Source organism: Notolabrus celidotus, chromosome 21, assembly GCF_009762535.1.
Source record: "Notolabrus celidotus isolate fNotCel1 chromosome 21, fNotCel1.pri, whole genome shotgun sequence".
In the NCBI taxonomy this organism is placed as follows: domain Eukaryota; kingdom Metazoa; phylum Chordata; class Actinopteri; order Labriformes; family Labridae; genus Notolabrus; species Notolabrus celidotus.
In genome coordinates, this window is record NC_048292.1 from 18,506,563 (window position 1) to 18,527,138 (window position 20,576).

Here is a 20,576-nt window from a genome sequence, read left to right on the forward strand (position 1 = left end):
AATCAATCAATCAGACTTTATTTGTACGGCGCCAAATCACAACAACCATTATCTCAAGACGCTTTTTCAAAAATAGCAGGTCTAGACTGTACTCTATGTTAAATTATTAACAAAGACCCAACATCAAGACAGGATACAATCCAGTCCCCTCTTACAGACAGGACTCAGTCTGACCTCATCTTAATCCATCATGAGTATTGCACCTCGCAATATTTAGCTAGTTACATCGGTGAGGAAAAACTTCCTTTAACAGGCAGAAACCTGGAGCAGAACTCATGTTAGACAGCCATCTGCCTCGACCAAGTTAAGGTTGGAAAGAGGGATAGAGGGATAGAGGAGAATATAAGAGAGAGAAAGCCTAAGATACTTGAATTTAGCTGGTCTACAGAACACTAGTCAAGCTATGTGCACATGTGGGTGTGTTTTCTGTGCTGCTGTAAATTAACCTCCTGCAACTGATGCTTTCGTTAAGCATACCTTGGGTGTCATGTGGCAACAAAGAAAGGCAGAAAACCAATGAGATTTTCTATTTTACGTGTATTAAGTTGACATTACATTACTTTGTTCGTAAAAAGTTTTAGAAACATTCATCAAATTATATTTTCAATGACTAAAAGTTTTTTTTTTTCATGAAGGCATTTCACACCCCCCATCAGTGTCTCATGCCTCACTTTGGGAACCTCTACTGACTGATAACACTTTACCCCGTACTCTATTAGACTGCACTTTAAAAAGTAAAATTTACACTATGTTGTGGATTAAACTTGGTTTTATGATCTCAAACGTAACTATATCATATGACATTGCGCACTTCCAATATTGCATTGTGGTAATATCATACACTTTTATACTACTACATCCATCAATTATATACCACTTGTCTAGGTTCATGGGAGGGCTGGAGCCTATCCCAGCAATCATTGGGTGAGGGGCGGGGTGCACCCTTGACAGGTCGCCAGTTTATCATAGGGCTAACATGTAGAGACAAACAACCATTCACACACACACAGTCACACCTACGGGTAAATTAGAGCCACCAATTAACCTCACAAGCGTGTCTTTGGTTTGTTGGAGGAAGCTGGAGTACCCGGAGGGAACCCACACGTCACAGGGAGAGCATGCAAACTCCACACAGAAAGGCAACTGCCTAACCGATAAATCAAACCAGGAACCTACTTGCTGCGAAGCAAAAGTGCTAACCACTGTACCACTGGACACGACTTATACTAAACAGTTTTATACCAAGCTAAATAATGCTGTTCTTTAGGGCACAATGATATACCACACCAATGTGAAATACACAATACTAAGATACATTCTAAACTGTACTATACAATACCACATAGAACAACTATGCACTAGATTAATCTGTACTACACCATTCAATGTACTGTAAGACAACATTAAACTACACAGTACAATAATTTAGAACACCATACACTGTATATATGCTAAACAGTACTATACTACATTCTATCACACTATAGGGCAATGTAATACTGTATTATACTTAACAATACTCTACTATACAAGTATATGCCCTACTTATGTCTGCATTATAATGTATGGTACACTACTATAATACACTGTAATTTATACCAATCTGTACTAAATTACACTATGCTATACAACATGTAATTACCTACTATACTTTGTCATACCAGCAATGTTGATTGTGTGGATGGACCAAACATGTTCTTCATACATAGACAAGTCAATTCTGCTCCTTCTCTTCTGTGTTAATATTCAAAGATGCAATGACCTATCAAAAACCTGGACCGAGATCTGACATCACACAGACAAAGTACTGATGCAACCAACTTTCTGCATTCCTGACACACACTCCTGCACGTACTCTCAGCGGGCTGTGTCTGAAATGTCTACTTGCTGTTTTATAGAGCAGTTCTCTTCAACATTAGAAAGCATTCGTAGAAAAAAGAGAACCCTTAAAAATGTCTACAAAGGAGCCAATCGACAAGTCATTGGCCCTGTAATTTCTAGAGAGCATAATGTCATCCTCCACCAAGTTGAGCAAGCATCTTTCTTGTCTGTTCCTGCTCACTTTCCTTTCTCTAAGCCATCTGACCAGGTGGACAGAGCTATCATTGATCCTAATGAGCTGCCAGAGTAATTTAAACCACTTTCAATTACACCCCTGCTTTACAGCCACAGTGATTTGTTACACCATACAGGGCCAGCGGTTATAGCTAGTTTCACTTATTTTGGCTTTTCCTTTTAAAAAGCCTTGTGAAAAGCTGGGTGGAGCGAGGAGGGTTATGAGGCTGAGAATGGACTTAGAAAACAGTCTATGAAAGCACAATAATACGCTACAGGTGCAGCTGTAAACTTGGGGACATATGGGGTGCACAGTGCGACAGAGAGGAGCAGGGGAACAGCTACTTGTGCCACCTCTTACAGATTTGTCTCCATCTTTGATAATACCCGGAGGTTATTTTATTGAGTGTGTTTCTTTGTTCAAAGCACCTGACATTGAGAACTGATTTTTTTAAGGGAAACTTGCATGAGTGATTCTTTTTGTACAATTTTTTGTTTTTGCCAGTTCTTTGAACAGTGAGGTTGGTAAGGTAGAGGCCGATGAGATCAGACAGGTCCCACGTGTTTCAGATTTGTGCTGAATTTGCTGTTTTGAGTTCCAGACAGGTGTTAGATGTACTGTATGTTTGAGCAGCATGGCTGACTAACTGCAGTGCTGACCTTCATGGGCTGGACTTTCTACCTTGCTCTTATAAAAAGTTTGTACCTCTGCTTCCTTCATTCTATAACTTTCTTATAGTGCTGGGAGTTGCTAAATGCAAGTTCTTTATACTTCAACTCTGGATGTATTTCTACATTTGTGACATGTCAGGGTGCAACATTAACAGGAACTAAGAACTTTCCTCTATTCAATCTACTGTATAGTTAAAGTCACAGGTCACTTATCACAAGAACATTTAAAAAAAATATAAATTCACTAAAATTTGAATCCGCTTTCAATGTGTTTATGCCAATAACATTTATTTTAGTAGTTATAAATACTGGCAGCTGTTGATCGTCTATCAATCGGAAGGTTGCCGATTCGATCCCAGCTCTTGCAGTCACATGCTGAAGTGTCCTTGAGCAAGACACTGAACCCCAAATTGCTCCTGCTGTAGTTCAGCGGTGTGTGAATGTGTATGAATGAGATTAGCTAATACTACTATATAGTAGCCTCTATCATTAGCGAGTGAATGAGTGTGAATGGGTGTTGAGCCGCATTTTGTAATAACGGTGCATTTTGTAATAAACGTCCAAAATGTAATAACTTTTTCATTTCATTTTGTAATAAGCCGCATTTTGTAATAAACTGCCCCAACGCATTTTGTAATAAATTTTGCCGCATTATGTAATAAGTTATTACATTTTGAGAAGATTATTACAAAATGCGGCTTTATTACAAAATGAAATGAAAAAGTTTTTACATTTTGGACGTTTATTACAAAATGCACCGTTATTACAAAATGCGGCTCAACAATGGGTGAATGTGACGAGTCATCTAAAATCGCTTTGAGTGCTCAGAAAGACTAGCACAGCGCTATAGAAGTACAAGTCCATTTACCATTTACCATAACGCAAACTACTTTCTAATCAGACATTATCCCGCTTATTACCTGGCTACTTACTTCAAATACAAACACAGTGGCAAAAAAACTTGATTAGAAGATAATTTTATTGATTTGATTGACATAAAGTGATCAGTTTGCCTCTGGTGTTGCTCATATTAGTGAAGTTAACAACCATTGTCAAGGGGTTGTCAAGGGGTTGAAGCATCTTACACATCCGGAAGATTAGTATGAAAGCTGGTTAATAAATGCACATAATAAATCTGTACTTTACTCAAGCAAACAAGTGTCTCTGCAGCGTGGTGTTCTTATTTTCTTCGTGAACAGGATGTTAAAACTTAAATTTCTATGTAGTGAACGTTATAATGACCCACTTTCTTGAGCCTTAACTTGAAGTGCTTATCTTTTCTTGCCAAATATTTTTCTTCATAATGTCACTACCCACCTCGTACATTCATAATTTTCCCCCTAAAGGAAAGGAGCTACAGATTGAAGCGTTTTGCTAATGAAAAAAACAATAAAAATAAAGTTATTTTAATAGAAAGGCTCTGGATTTATCTCTGCAACTTTCCCCCTCTCTGTGCTTCTATTGAGGATGTAGGAATAGGTCAGGGTGCTGATATAATTAAAGCTTAAATAAGAGACACACACACACACAACACACCTCTGCATTAACTCTGCAGCATGATGTGGCGCCACACTCCGTCACTATGGCAACGGCACTCTGCACTGCACCTCCCTGTATATGTGTGTATGTGTGTGTGTGTGTGTATGCGTGTGTGTATAGCTCCTCACCATGTTCCCTGTGGACAGATTAATTCCCTGCCAGATTCATTTCTTGTCAACTTGCTGAAACAAAAAGTTTCTGTTTTAATTAGTTGGGTGCAGTGTCTCGCTTCATCTATCTATCTGCATTGCTGCTCTCTCACATTTACTGTCTCTCTCACCCCTCCCTCACTCATACTCTTGCTCTCTGGTGTAATTAAAGACAGTCAGTGCAAATAATAGAACCGTAATTGTGCATAATTGCAGCAATCAATACACAGTGCTTGCTAAGCATCTCGCCATTCATCAATACACAGAGAAGAGGCAGGAGGTCTTACAAAGCTAACCCATACTTAACCCTCATTTATTTACTTTTTTAATATCATAAATGGTCATGTTGTGCTTGACTTCAAGTGGCAACCTTTATTTAAGTTGTGTGTTTTATGTACTTGGTGACTATAAAGTAGTCAAAGTGATATGAATATCACTTGTAATGCTTGGTATGTGTTATTGGTTTGGTTGAGTGAAGTGTCCTCAGTAGTGGATAAATAACTGGAAGAGATCCTGGGATGTTACATGAAAGGTTTATATGTATAAATTGCTGCAAAATAAGAGTTTAAGTTGATGACAGAGACAGACTTATGAAATTTTAATAAAGAATCAATGCTGGCTAACAAAGCACGAGTAAAAGGGGCAGGTTGGCCTCCATATTTTGATGTTTCACTTGAGAAACTTTAACCCAAGCAGCAATCTTTGTGTAACGGGGCAACTGTGGCTCTGTGGTACAGTCAGTCATCTCTCAATTCGAAGGTTGGGGGTTCGATCATTGTCCTTGGGCTAGACACTTAACCCTTAACTGCCCCAGGGGGCTGTGCCATTGGTGTGAATGGGATTGGTTGATACCATCGACACAACGAATAATGGACGTAGTATACGTTAGGTCAACCATCTGTTTCTGAAAAGCTGTTTTGAAGCCAATCGTCGACAGGAGCCATATTGGAAATGTTGAAGTCAACCGTCGAGCTAGCTGCTGTCGAGTTAGTGTGAGGGAAAGAGGCGGGCTTTGAGCCTCCTAGCCAACAGCTACAGTGTTCCCGCCTGTCAATCCAGTCAGCTGTGCCTCTCATAATGGAAAACTCGTAATCTTAATACCTTCGAAACTGCTGCGTTCTGAAAAAATTCAGCCCCTGTACTGTGTGTGCTGATCGAGAAATTAGCTATCCAGACTATCCAGTTTTTTTGTAGCAGGCTGTAAACATGTTTATTTCTGCTTTTTTAAAATTTGTGTGTAGGTGGTTTACGGTACTTCCGGAGCCAGCCTCAAGCGGACACTTGAAAAACTGCAGTTTTTAGCACTTCTGCATTGGCTTCAATTCTCGGGGCTGTGGATTGCTGCTGGGTTGATACTGATTGGCACTTTACATAGCAGCCTCTGCCATAAGTGTATGAATGAAGTGTGAACAGGTAAAATGAATGGTCAGAAGACTAGAGAAAGCACTGTATAAAGACAGTCCAGTTACCATTTAAAAAATGAAGCAAATAGATGTGCAAAAAACAGCAGTTCCTCAAGTGTCCACTTAGGGCTGGCTCCAAAAGTCAAGGAAACCTAATTTGAGTTCACGTTAAAAAGATTTCCATTTTTACAGCAGAGTTAAATATGTTCACAGCCTGGTCCAAAAATGGTTTTGGTCTCTTTACTTAATGTCTTTGTTTTTGAAAACTGTACAGGAGGGGAAGTTTAACTCATTCATTTTGTTTATTCTTTTTATATTAAGACTGATCTGCCACCTCTTAACCAGTTTCTATAAGAAGTTTGTTGAAGTCAGCCCATCCAGTATGGCAACAACCATCTCTGGGCTTCATAACACCTCTTTTGAAACCAATGGGTGACATCCCATTAAAGGTTAGCTGTTATGCTAGCTGGCTCTTAATGTGAGCTCCATTGAGCTTGTATCTGAGCTTACCTACTTGAAGTTCTTCCTTCTTCCGCCAAGCTGCCCAGAAATGCTACGATATACTAGCCTCAAGCTAAGTGAGAGATCAAGCGGCAACCTCCGGTCTAAAAATATGAGTCCAATGCAGAAGTGCTAAAAACTGCAGTTTATCGAGGATCCGCTGGCTGGCTCCGGAAGTACGGGAAACCACATACACACCAATTCAAAAAAAGCCGATCTTTACAGCAGAAATAAACATGTTTACAGCCTGGTACAAAAGACGAGTGTAGTCTGGATAGCTCATTTCTCGATCGGCTCACACTGTAGGGGGGTGAATTTTTTCTGTGACGCAGCAATTTCGAAGATATTGAGATTATTTGTCTTCCAATGAGAGGCACAGCTGACTTGATGACAGGCAGGAACACTGTAGCTGTTGGCTAGGAGGCTCAAAGTCCACCTCTTTACGTCACAATCGCTCAACAGCAGCAATATGTCTCCCGCCAACGATAGGCCTCAAAACAGCGCTTCAGAAACAGATGGGTGACTTCACGGATATTGCGTCCATATTTTATACAGTCTATGTGAGCGATCTTTTCTAAACTTGTAATCATAGGATAGATAAGAAGTGTCACTACTTTGATTTTGTACAATAAATACTGTATGATCTGTCTGTCTGCCAATAGTCAGCTAGCTTAGCTCAGCTTAGCTTAGCATGAACACTGAAAAGACTGAGATAATGGCTTTTACAAACACTTAGAGGTGGCAAGTCAAACATGTAATAAACCATTTCTACATTTGTCAGCTAGCTTGCAGACAGTGGCAAACCAGGCGATAAGTTAGCAATATACATCTATCTCTCTCGATCTCATTCCTAGACCTAGCTTGGCTTGCTGCCTCCGGCTGTGGGTCAGGTGAAGGGAGATGTCAGCAGGTGGACATGCCCAGACATATTCCCTTACTGGAACAATACTGCCCCCTCTAGGGTGGGCTGACCTCACTTGGAAGCCTGGGAATGGCTGCCCTCGGGGAGCACAGCTACAGCTGGGCTGAGAAGAGGAGGGAAATGGAGGTAGTTAAACAGTGTGCAAGTTTCTAGGAAGGTTGGATTACACAGTCTGTCCATGTGTATCCATATGTGTAAGAAAGAGAAAGTGCGAATGTGCACACCAGTTTTATCAGTCCTTTGATTTTTAAGGGTTTGACCTTTGTTCATACTTTCAACCTTTGCTTTGCCGCTGGCTCTCCAGAAGTTGATGACAGCACTTTTTATAGACCTTTTTATCTCATCTCCTTCCATCCTATCATCTCTGAAGCCATGTCACCTTTTTTCTCTACTCCTCTTCCACCTCCATATGTTTCTCTCTTTCTGCAGATGTGTGCTGCCTTCATGCTGTCTCCATCACCTTCCCACTCTTTCCTCTTCTATAAGACATGTAGAACTATACAGTAACGGCCAGAAAGATCAGACCATGCCCCAGACACACCATGTGTTAGCAATAACTCCTTTTTTTGGGTCATATTTTCTTTCTCCCTCGTTTCATGTTCCCATTTCTCTCTGTTCTGGATCTTGTATTTCATTCTGTCATTCAGCGAGCATTACTTTTCAGCTATTTTCCTCAATCCCACTCCATTTCTGTCACTCCAGCCTCTGTATGCTATCCTCATTACCCTCTCCTCCTCCTCTGTCACTGGATCTCCTGCTTTTACCGCCTCTTTTCCCAGCCTCTCATTTCCCTAAAGTTGTTGCCCATGCACGCCTACAGCCCACTTCCTATCATATCAAGTGAATATTTCCTCTTCATAGCATCCCCAAAAGGAGGAATAGCTTCAGACTATGCAGCAAAATGCCATCCTAGTCCCCCCAACTGTGCCTTGCATATTAAATGAGAGCAAAGAGGGCATTTCAAAGAGCACATAACAGGAGAGAAGAGTCAAAAAAGACGATTACAGCAGAGGGAAGAGAGGCAGAGGTCTTCCTCCCTACCATATGCTCAAGCTCTAATGAATTAGTCATCCATTTATTCTGTCTTCTTAACAAGACAGGGTGTATGCATTTAACGTGCAGACATCCTGTGTTTGTGTCTACCTTTATTTTGTTGTTTCCGTAAAATCTGAACATTATAAAGGTCAGTAAATGGCAACCCAACCTGCAGGTCGTAGATAATGCTAGGAATTATGCACCCATCGTTTTTCTGCATTGTTGAACCACATTTACAACTCCACATCTCTGTTTCCTGTCATGCTCATATGCAAAGAAAAAAAATAACTACTTTCCTGAATTTTTATGCAAACACTTACTTTTGTATAATGCACATGTGGCAGCAGCTTTCATAGAGGCAGTCCGCCCCCCTCAGCCATTTTCCAATCCATTGAGTTCTGCCGCAGAGCTCCAGTGACCTGCTCTTAGCAGACACACAGCCGACTTGTCTCTGCTTGTGGGTGTGTATGTGTCATCTTTCAGCCGTGGCCAACATGTAATATTGTACAACACAAGAAGACACATTCCATTGAGTTCTCTGCCTGAGTGATAGAGAGGGTGTATTTACTATAAATGTATGCAGTGCACACATAGTTTTCAGAAGTGAGCTCATATCCTGGCTAAGGTTAAAGTCAGGTACACATGAATGCATGGTAAACAATAACGTATATAGCAGTAGAATAATCTGATTGTGGCATATAACTTTGTTATGTTGTCTCCTGTTATCAATAAATTTGGTGCATTATAATACAAGTTAAGTTTGTGACATTTTAGGTGAAAAATTAATGTTAAAATGAATTTAACATTCTCTTAGATAGAGAAATATGTCTTGAGATGAACCTACAGCTTGTCTTTTCATTGGATTTGTTTATCATACGGTATATACCAGCAACTAAATCTTCAACCTTGCTTGCAGTAGGTGTAAAGTCCTCCATACAACATTGGTTGTCATTGTGCATTGTTTTAGAAGATGGGATAATTTAGAGGAGAAGCAGAAGGAGATGATTTACCAGCACTGTGGCGTCTGTAGTGAGTTTTCTGCACTCTCTCCAATAGAAATATTTAACGACTATGATTTGTACTTTTACTTTTGTTTTCCATAGGTAGTGTTACACGAACTATAGATGAAGATATAGGCTTTAGTTATCACTTCAACATAATGCTTATCCATTTATAACACACCTTTGGGTTGCTCTTGGTCAATGGCAGTTATGGCATGGGAGGCAAAACCCCAGTAAAATGTTAAAAAAAAAAAAAAAAAAAAACACCATTGAAAAAAATGCTTTTTAGTGATTGGCCACAAGAACACCTCGAGAGTGACATTTGACACAGATCTTTGCTGTGACACTCGTGTAAAAAATACTGTTAAATCCTGTTTTTTCCACCTCAAACAAATCTCCAAAATAAGATCATTCCTTTCCCCCTCCGATCTGTCCTAAGTCATCCATGCTTTTATTTTTTCTCGTCTAGATTATTGTAATGCACTTATAACAGGTATCAGTCAGATCTCCCTCCAAAGACTCCAACTAGTTCAAAATGCGGCCGCTCAGATTTTAACAGGCACATCAAAATATCCACACATCACTCCTGTCCTCGCCAGCTTACATTGGCTGCCAGTTTTTTATTGTGTCGATTTTAAGATCTTATTGATTACTTTTAAAATTTTAAATGGACAGGCCCCAAACTATTTAAGCAACTTTTTAACCCCCTATGTGCCTGGGCGGCCCCTCGGGTCTGTGGATGCATCTCTGCTGGTTGTGCCAAGATCCCGCCTTAAAATAAAAGGTGACCGGGCCTTTTCAATCAGAGCTCACAGTTTGTGGAACTCCCTGCCACTGACAATTAGACATTCCACAACCTTGACTGCTTTTAAATCCTCACTAAAAACATTTTTATATAAGAAGACATTTCTCCACCCCTAATTAATGAATTTGCTCTGCATTCAAATGTCTTGTTTTGCTTCTGTCTTTTTTCTCCCCCCTGTTTGCACCGTTTTTTATACTTTGTAATTCTCTGCTTTTTTGTTGTTAAGCACTTTGTAACCTTGTTAAGAAAAGTGCTATATAAATAAAGTTTATATTATTATTATTATTATTATTATTATTATTATTATTATTATTATTATTATTATTATTATTATAAGAAAGAAAAGTAATTTCTGTGACAATGTAGATGCTGCGGTCTAATAGATTAAATGAACCTTACGTCTCAAATATACAATATCACAACTTCAGTTTAAAACAAGCTAATTTTTACGTATGGCTTGGTCGGAACCTTGCACCCTAAATTGAGACCCTGCTTATTCAGAGATGTTTGCAACTGCCACTAATGTTGAGTTTGAACTTTACATAGGAAGATTGTGAGGATCATATGCAGCCAATCTACCCATCAGAAAGAGTAAAAACATTCTTAAAGTTACATTTAAACCGCATTTTTGTAAAGTTTTTCCATTCCAGGACTAATTTGACTGCATACATACCTGAATGCTCTCTGCACTGTCCTTCACAGTCCTGCTCTGTGATCTCAGTAAAAACCATTTCTGCTCTGCTCTCTAAAGCTGGATTAGATGTACCTGTGCAGAAAAAGTACAGAAGCATAAGTCTTGAAGCAAACTCCTTGAACAAGATAACCTTTATAACAGCACCACGTATCACTTGGTGTGTATACCAAACTGCCAATACTTTTATGCTCATGCACAGAAATGTTAAATTCAGTCACTGATTAGTCAACAAAAAGTCCTCTGTCATTTTCTACCTGAGGTTTGAAGTTTTCACCTCAACAAATGATCAATTCTGCCAACTTTTCCCACCTCTCTAAGATAAGGTCAAGTTTAATTGGCAGCTTTCTCTACATTCCAATGCTTTTACCAAGCAGTATGATTTCATAGAAACACCTGGATTTACACGTCAGTAATCTAACACTTTGCTGGTTGTGCTCTGCAGCCAAATGTTCGGACTGCCAAGTGAGAGGAGTCTGTGCAAGTCTGCAGGATGGAGTGCAGCAGGCAGGCAGGTAACATCATAAAAACTGACTTGATACTGGCACAAATGAGTGTAAGAACACACACACACACACCACAGTGTTAGTAATTGCTTGAACTACTGAAGGTTTTTTTCCCCCCCTTGAGCAAATCATCATATATGCACAGTTAAGATTCTCTCCAGACACTACTTCAACAAGTTCAGTCAAATCCTCTGTGGGTATTCAGACAGAGATGGATGTTTGAAAGGGCGGTGTGACTTCATGCAACGCGATTCTCAAAGATTCTTCTTCTTCTGCGTTGAGCTGTGAAGGTCATTACAGCATTTCCATTCGCAGCAATGTTTTTCTGTCTGAGTGACAGACACCGAATCATGCAGGCAGAAACATTTGTCTACCCCTGGTGGGTAACTCAGACGCCATGTCTCCTCTTTTGACCTTACTCCCAGTCTTGGTCTATCTCTGTCTCTGTGGTCTGTGAGGGGTTCAAAAGGCAAGCGTGGACAGCTGCTGCTCTTTGACCTGTGTGGTTCCTAAAAATCCCACATGGATGTAAATTATCTCATCACTCCTGAGTTACAAAGGGTTGTCTTTTGTTATCAACAAACACAATCTCTTAGATGTGCCTACACATAATCATGACATACACCACAGCTGCATGCTTTTAAACTGACTCGCCGGCCCTTTAACTCATCCAGTCATAATGCTATGTGGCTATGATTAAGCTAAATTGCAGCCTTGCTTTAGGGCTAATCTATATAATCATTTTATTACATACTTTATAGCCTACCAACATAAACTTCTTACGCTGATGACACACTAATTTGAGCCCCTGGTGTACAATTTGCAAACATGTAAAGCTGCTTGTTGTTATCTTAATACAGATGCCTAAACTATAGGCTAGGTAGCTTGAAGAGATTTTTTCTGAGGTTATTGACTCACATTTCTACATTGATATCTCTACTTCTGTTTCTGTGTTGAACATCAGATTTAATACTGCCCTCTGTCTTCCTAAGCACAGTGAGGAGATACGCTTTTGTTCATTATTTTGATATCCATTGTCGGCTTCCGTGCGATAATTAGACACACACTCATGACTAATTCTCACAGCCCTGACTTCTGCTGCATCTCAATTCTCTGCTCTGGTGCAGCTTGTCCCAAACAAACCAGCCCTCACGCTGCAACTGCTGTTTTCCTCTGTTGCCATGACAGCTCGTATCTCAGTCAGATACGGGAAGTTGCGCGGTTCTGGAATGGATTTATCGTGACCAAATTTGTCTGCGAGAGTCAGGCACCACGTGTGTGTTCACCTAGAGTGTAGATGTATGTGCGCATCTTTGCACACCATGCCTTTTCCTGTCTATGTGCATCTCTGCTGTGTGCATGTGTTTGTATGTTTGTAGTGCTAAAAGGCTTGGCACAGAGCAGACCTTTTGTAGTAGGCAGCAGTGGGCACCCTGCCCAGCTTGTATGGTTTATGGATGTGAGTCAGAGTTGCAATAGCCTCCGGCCAGAGAGAAGCTGCCCATCTTCCTGGTGTGAAACTCTGACAAACTTGCCAACACTGACGGCAATAAACAGAGACTGATACAAAGATCTGATCCATCTGACACGCACATCATGCTGTCAGTCTATCAATAGTTACATCGATGCCACACAAAAGGAGGCAGAAGCACAAACGAAATACCAGCATGTGAAAACAAGCCTCAGAGGATGATTTCAGGCTACAGCAGCAGGTGGCATATTCTAATTCTAGAAGTTCGATAGTAAAACGCTCCAGTGCCCAGGTGGTCAAAGTTCAGCTCAGATTTATTAACACATTTCAGACACTAAACTCTCCGTTTTGAGCTCAAAGTAATGACATTACAGAAATACAACCGCCCATTATATGGAACACTGTTAAAAGAAATAATCAAATCTGAATCTCAACAGAAGCCTCATCTTTACATAATTAAAAAGCCATGTGAGACATCGCACAATTAACAGAGTGCCTTTCAACCGGCGGCTGAAGTATGATATTTTATTCTCATAGCCTCGTTGATGGAAGCAGTGGAGCAAAAAAGACAAAGTGGGTGGAAAAATAAAGATTTCACAACTGCATTAAATCTGTATCTCGTCAAATTAGAGGTAGAAGCTCCTTGAAAAGCTGCCACGAGGCAGGAATGGTGGATGACCAAGGCTGTGCCAAACAGAATATTAATAGGCTGTTACACACACTTGAACCTCCAATGCATACATCACAAACAGCTTCAGTATTAACATTGTAGTTACAGAAGTGATATGGCTTTTGAGGAAATGGTGCAACACATATAAGACGTCTGATTGTAGTTTTACTTGAAGAATTTCTCTTCTGTTTTTTACTCCTAGAATCCCTGCTGAATATCGCAACCTTAGAGTGCACATTTTTTATTCTTTACCTTCTGTATTTACTCCCAGTTTACCTTAGAAGCCATAATAAAAACTCACACTATTTCCCCCTGAACTCCCCGTGGCTTTGCTAATTCACTGTGCTTTTGCTTGTTTTTCCCTGCTTCGTTCTCTTTCTCCTTCTCTTGACTCCCCAATGCACATGATTGTTTTCTGGTTAGCCTGCAGCATGAATTTAATCAAAGCTCACTTTTTCATGCCGGCACCTCTTTGTGACGAGGGAGGGTTTAGGCCCACTTGGAGAGTGGAGGAGTGCAATTAGCTGAGACAAGGCTTGTTAATCTTCCCCATCTGAATACCCCCAACAGGTCTGCAACACCTTTTATTTCTAATCACACCTGCTGCAGAAAGACGGTTGAGGCTTTCACCCATGATGTAATTGAGCTTGGAAAGCTATCAAGGCTGTACTGATGTGAATGTTTACAGTGTAAGGTGTTGATGTGGAGAAGATTTGTTAAGATTATGCTCGCTTCAGATGCTAAAATGAATCGGCATCGACATTAGAAGGTTCTCTTTACATACAGTTTGTATCAGGGGAAAGACTTACACTCAGAGAGATATGTTCAAACTTGCTTTGAGATTAGTCCTGATTGATATGCCCTCCTGAACTTCCTCAACATGTGCTGAGGGTCAGCAGCAGGGTAGCATGTATCTCAGAAAGCCCAGAAGCAAAGCGAGAATATTCCAGCTTTTACTCGACATGAGTTTACTATCACTCCTTCAAATGGCCACATGTAGTTTGAATTATTAACCATATTCATTTGACCTATTTTGCACTGCACCACTTCAACATGATGTAGTATTATTCACATCAAATCCTCATGATATCAAAATGGACAGGTAAGAAAAAACCTCAGCATGTGCTCGATGAAAAAGCAATCTTTCAAACTACGCAAACTCAGGAAAGCAGAAGTAACTATTGATTTAAAAGTTTGATCTAGTGAGACTGCAGAGTGGACTTTGTAGAAAGCAACACACTGCAGCGGGAATTGTAATGGTTTCACAATGTAAGCTGTACTTCATGGCATCTGGGAATTATTCCGACACGAGCTCCACATAGCTTTGAAGTTCAAATAGCCTGCCATGTCTCATTGCAGTTGAAGAATAAAAAATTGGGATGTCTAGTAAAAGACGTTTTTATGTTTTGCAGATGTATTTGAGGCCAAACTGGATGGTCTGTGCTACTTATTTGCCTGTTTAGCAATGGGCTTAGTTGTTTGATTAACTTGAACTTCTGTATATTTTGCAAATGTAAAAGTATTTTTTTTTACTCAGATAAAGCAAATTCAATCCGGCGAGACACAATTTGAAGATTAAATGTTATTCATTACAACTTAATGAATAATGAATCTTGACAGAAATCTTTGGCGTCAGGACTCTATGGGGATAATTTTGTGAGCATAGAATGTGTGAATTTGGCAGCAGAAGAAATCCCCCTAGAGTCCAGACACTGGTGGTGGTGGTTGATGAATCCTAGGAATTAAAGACTTTACGGAGACCAGGTGGAGATGGGGAGGTGGAGGGGTGCACGCCATCAACGCAAGAAGGAACTAGCTTGAGAGAGACACATTTAAAAAGGTTTTTGAACCAGGCTGTAAACATGTCTTTTATTGCTGCAAAGATTGTCTTTTTTGAATTGGTGTCTATGTGGTTTCCGATGTTTCTGCAGCCAGCCTCAAGCTAACGCTCAATGAACACAGTTTATAACACTTCCGCATTGGCTTCATATTTTGAGACTGGAGGTTGCTGCTTGGTTCTTCAGTATGTACCACATCAGCATCATTGCATCTACTATATTCTTCCTCACATAGCACAACACAATCTGCATCTCAGCCAAAAGCCCAGGAGACACACTGCATGCTGAGTTATAGCATGTCAAGACTGACAGCTGGCCAAACCCCATTAAACCAGTCACCACATTCCTGGGGTCCACCGTTAAAGTTGACCTGATGCCCCTCAACATACACTAAACACAGACGCACACACACCATTTGAGAATGGCTTGTAAAACATGACAGATTTATCTTCTTTCCTCTCCTTTCTGTTTTGAGAAGGTGTTTACTGGACAAGCTATTTGGCTGGGTTTATGTGAGAGTACACACACTTTGAATACAGAGGAATGCGAGAGATACAAGATCTCTAGCTTTAACAAATTGACCTTGGCTGTGTGTGGTACTCATGAGCAATTTGACTTTACCTTATTGGAAAATTAGCTTGATGTCACCCAAAAAAGATATTTCATAGATGGAGGGGAACAATTAGTTTTAATCAAACCAGGGATATTTTTTCTAATTAACTGTCACTAGTATTAGTTTTCGCTTTGACTGCACCCCATGCTGAGTATCTTTGGGCATGTGTTTTGGATAACTGCCACTTACCAGCATCAGTAGCTTGGACTTGGGTTTAAACAGCATTCTGTTTCACACACAAGAACTGCAAGATAATTTTAGAAAAAATTCTGCACTGAGCAAAATCTTGTGTTAAGCTGCAATGGTGACAAGACAGGCAGAACACTTTGATATGTCGACGATGTGATGATATATGACTCATCTCCAATGCTCGAGCTACTTTGCTGTTGAACATTGCATTCACCACCAAACTGACAACAGTTAATCTGAGGGTAGCTTGTTGCTCGCTTGGGTCTCAACCAGTTGGCCAAATGGTGTAATTGCGAGGGAAATTTTTGCCAGGGCTCCGTGTTATAGGTCTAATATTAGCATGGTAAGTGAGAACACATGATGTGTACTGTATATATGAATAGTGGGGGGTTTTGTTAATAAATCTTACTGGATGATTCAATGTCAAGTTTTCCTTAACAATGAAATATACTACGGTAAAGAAAGCGTGTGGCTCGGTCCTTAATTGATCCTCAACTGTCTGCCTCAGTCTCACCCCACCGCAACACTAAAGAGCTCTCTCCCTCTCTTAAAGCAACAGTAACCTAACTCACTGCTGCAACAGCAATACCATACTGCTTTTAACAGTACTTAAAATCCACAAGAATTAAATCAAATTACTTTACTGAATTTTAACACACTTTAGAACTAAACTTATACAATGAAATCCCAAAATAGAGATTAACTCTCAACCCAAAATTATATGAATTATTTATTTACTTTTAACATGTATGAACGTAACTTGGCCCTTACATCTGTCTTGAAGAACATTTGTGTAGCCAAGACAGTTTTTGGGTGGATTTTTTTTAACCACCCTTCTCAAGTTGGTTTCCACTTACAATGTGGTGTTGGGTGCAGGAAAACGTAACCCCTGAGTCTTTAACATCGTTTTACATAACTACCCATTCTATTACCCTGAGGTGTTAACTTGGCTGTCTGTGTCTACTCCTCCTTGCACTACACACATGCACACACATGCACTGTAAAAACAGTAGCAGTGCATTCCAAGCAGGGTCAAAGCTCATCAGTAGCCCCATCCTTTCTTTCTCCCAAACTGCCTTCCCACCTCTCTCTCTCTCTCTCTCTCTCTCTCTCTCTCTCTCTCTCTCTCTCTCTCTCTCTCTCTCTCTCTCTCTCTCTCTCCCTCTCTCCCTCTCTCTCTCTCTCTCTCTGAGCCAACAGGTTGCAGCAGACCCACCCCTCTTTCTAAACTTTTCTGCGCTCCAGGAAAGAAAGTCTGTGCCATTCATCCTCTCTTACACACATTTAGACACACCTACCTCCTCTTTCACTCAGATACACACACAGAGATACGCTCATTGATTCTTATGCACCATTCAGTCCATTATCTCTGATAACACCCTCTGCAGGAATACAATACAATTCAGGACTTTTTTTTGGCCTTACTTGGATAAGAATTATCTTTGGTATTTTTGGGTATATTTTCCCCCTGCTGACCATCAAGAGGTCACCTGCATTGGGAAGATAATGATGATTCACTTGTGTGCAGTGGTAAGTGAGAATGTGTGGGCCCATTTTGGGGGTATAGTCAAAACCCATTACTTTAACTGCACTTTAATGCAGTGCTTTGTGGAGAAGTTTTGAGTTCTTGACTGCCCATGTACCTTTTGTTACAGGCTAAGTGTCTGGACTTGGGCCAACTATTTTTATACTGAGTGTTTACTGCTGCTCTTGACATCACAGCTGCTCATTTAACAGCATTACTTAAGTGATAAAGTACAGTAATTGCTGGAAACATGCCTGCACTTAGAGAGGTGCACTTTGAATCCACATTATACTCATGCACTAGAACTCCTGCTTGCATCAGTGTGTTTTTGTGTGTGTGCATGTGGCCTGCATCTCTGCAGAAGTTAACACACAGATTTGCACCTCCTAATTCAAAAGGAGCATCAATCAAATCAAAACTCACGTCAGCTGTAGTTTTTTTTCATGCATATGAAGTGCATACCAGGTTGTTTGTGAGACACTGGCAGGAGGTGAAAGTATGTAGAATTAATATGGGACTTTTCCCTCCCATGCATAGACTTGTCTGTTTTCCAGGACTGCAAACACAGAGTGGTAAAGTGGAAGTATGCAGCATTGGAGCTATGTCTAAAAGTGTGGTTCAACTGTAGATCTGATTGAATTGTAGTAATGACATCTCCTATCATACATTATACTCCTGAGCTGTGTGTGTGCGACTGTGTGCATGCCTTGTCACTGCTACCAGCTCTCACCTACAGGGATAATCTATCCTGTGAAGTGGTGAGGTGGAAAATGCCATTATGTAGAAATAGCTGACATGCAGTTTGACTTTCAGGGCATGTGATGTGTGATCCTATGTGTGTGAGTGTGTGAGGACAGGAGATAGGAAACAGAGACTGGGGAGTTTCAGGGCCAGAGACAGTAAAGTTCATTTCATAACATTATTTAATCCTTGCAGGGCAGTGATAAACTAAAGGCCTCAGATATAATACACACAGCTTCTCCTGGGAGAGGCTGCACAGAGTGTGTGTGATCCCAGCATGGTGTGAATGATGGGCTCAGTCTTGTGCTGTGTTGTTTGATGGGAGATCATTGCGACCAGGTTGTCTGTCTCTGGCAAAGAAATGTCTTTAGGTTCTGTTTGAATGAGCTTTCAGTTTTAGCGAGAGTTTACAGATTTCAGTGTCTTTATGTCAGCTGAGTCCATGACTGGCCCAGAACTAAAAATCTATATAACTTTCATGTTGTTTGCCATTACAGACACATTCCGTCTGCATTAAATAAATTACAATTTTTTAGCTGATCCCTTGACTTTTTATCAGGTGAAACTATCACACCAGTTTGCTAATTTTGTATGCAAACAAGCTAAATTATGATGAACATAGTTAACATTAAAGACTACAGGCTAAACACTGGCGTGCCATAATGATTGTTGTAAGTATGTGAGGAATGTTAACTAATGTATATTCTAATGTTAGCATATAACGTCAAACAACACTCAGGATGTACTAGGATACATCGCTGTTATTAAATCAATCAATCAGAATTTATTTGTAAAGCGCTTTTTATACAATGACATTGTAACACAAAGTGCTGTACATAAAAACAACTTAAAACAGAATCAATTAAGAAAAAGATCCCTGACCCAGCCCCAGCCCCTAAGGTTAAGAACACAATATATACAACAATAGTAATAAAAACAATAAAATTAAATAGATAAATAAAAAATAAAAAAGTAGCTGCTGAACGAAGTGAGGAAACGCTCTCATGATATCTTAATGAGGAAACACTGGAGGTTAAATAAGATGTTAAAACTCAACGCAGGAAATTAAAATCACCAAAATAAAATACACTTCTAAGATAATAAAAGACTAAAATATTAAACCACTAAAAGAAAATAAGATGCTATACTTCAAATAAATAAATAAATAAATAAATAAGTACATAAATAAATAAAATTGAATAAAAGTGACTACAAAGTTAACTATATGAAAAATAAATAAATAAAACTGTTATAAAAGTAAAACTCAGTTAAAAGCGAGACTAAAACGGCTACAAGGTTTTAGTTTGATGCTTTCAAATGAACTTTAAAAAATAGCTGATTTTCACTGTCATCCAATTGTTCTTACTGTTAAGTGCTAATTTGCTTTCATTATACTAACAGGCTAATCCGGGATCATGATCACAGTTAACATTAAAGCCTACAGGCTAAATACTGGCATGCCAGCATCATCATTTTGAGCATGTGTGAATGCTAATGTTAGAATATATAATACCCCGATACTAGCATAGATGACTACAATGTTTAAGTTTGATGTCATTAGGTGTTTGTTCCCTTTCAAATTAACTGCAAAAAACTTTAAATTTAAACCTTGTCATCCTGTGTTGTTCTCCCTGTTAAGTGTTAGTTAACTTTTATTATGCTTACAGGCTAAACCAGGATGATAGACACAGTTTACACTACATTTTTCTAGCTAAACCCTCACCTGACAGCATCATCAGTGTGAGCATGTTAGGATGCCAGTGTAAGCATTTCCTTCCAAATACTAGAATGGCTACACAGTTTTAGTTTGATACCATTAAGTGTTTGTTAGCTTTGAAAGAGACTGCAAGATTAGCCGATTTTCACCATGTCATCCAGTTGTTCTTCCTGTGAAGTGCAAGTTAGCATTTATTGTGCTAACAGGCTAAACCAGCATCATGAATACAGCTAACTTTAAAGCCTACTAGCTAAATACTCACATGACAGCATAATCAGTGTGAGCATGTTATTCAATTGTTAGCATTTACTTCCAAATGAAACATGGATGCTAGCATGCATGGCTACAACGTTTTACCTCAATTTAGTTTTGTTTGTTAGCTTTTAAATCAGAATCATTTGGATTGATTCAGTCACACAAACGTCAAGCAAAAACCAAAGGTCTGTTTCACTGCCTTTTTCCCATTGCTGAACATGAGAATCCACTCTGTGCTGCAGGAAACTTCTAACATCTTTAGTCTACAGTCACATGAA

The 20,576-nt window shown here is 39.8% G+C and overlaps 1 protein-coding gene across 2 annotated transcripts in view; it reads left to right on the top strand.

Annotated features, from left to right (window-relative positions):
* The window catches only part of lrguk (leucine-rich repeats and guanylate kinase domain containing), a 50,295-nt gene that overhangs the window by 25,621 nt on the left and 4,098 nt on the right, over positions 1-20,576 (top strand). Inside the window, exon 20 of one of the 2 annotated variants that reach the window (XM_034673844.1) lies at positions 11,219-11,288. The exons of the other annotated variant lie outside the window; for it this stretch is intronic. Coding sequence (XP_034529735.1) covers positions 11,219-11,242 — 24 coding nt within the window. The 3' untranslated portion in view covers positions 11,243-11,288. The remainder of the gene's footprint in view (positions 1-11,218; positions 11,289-20,576) is intronic. 2 annotated transcript variants of the gene reach the window in all.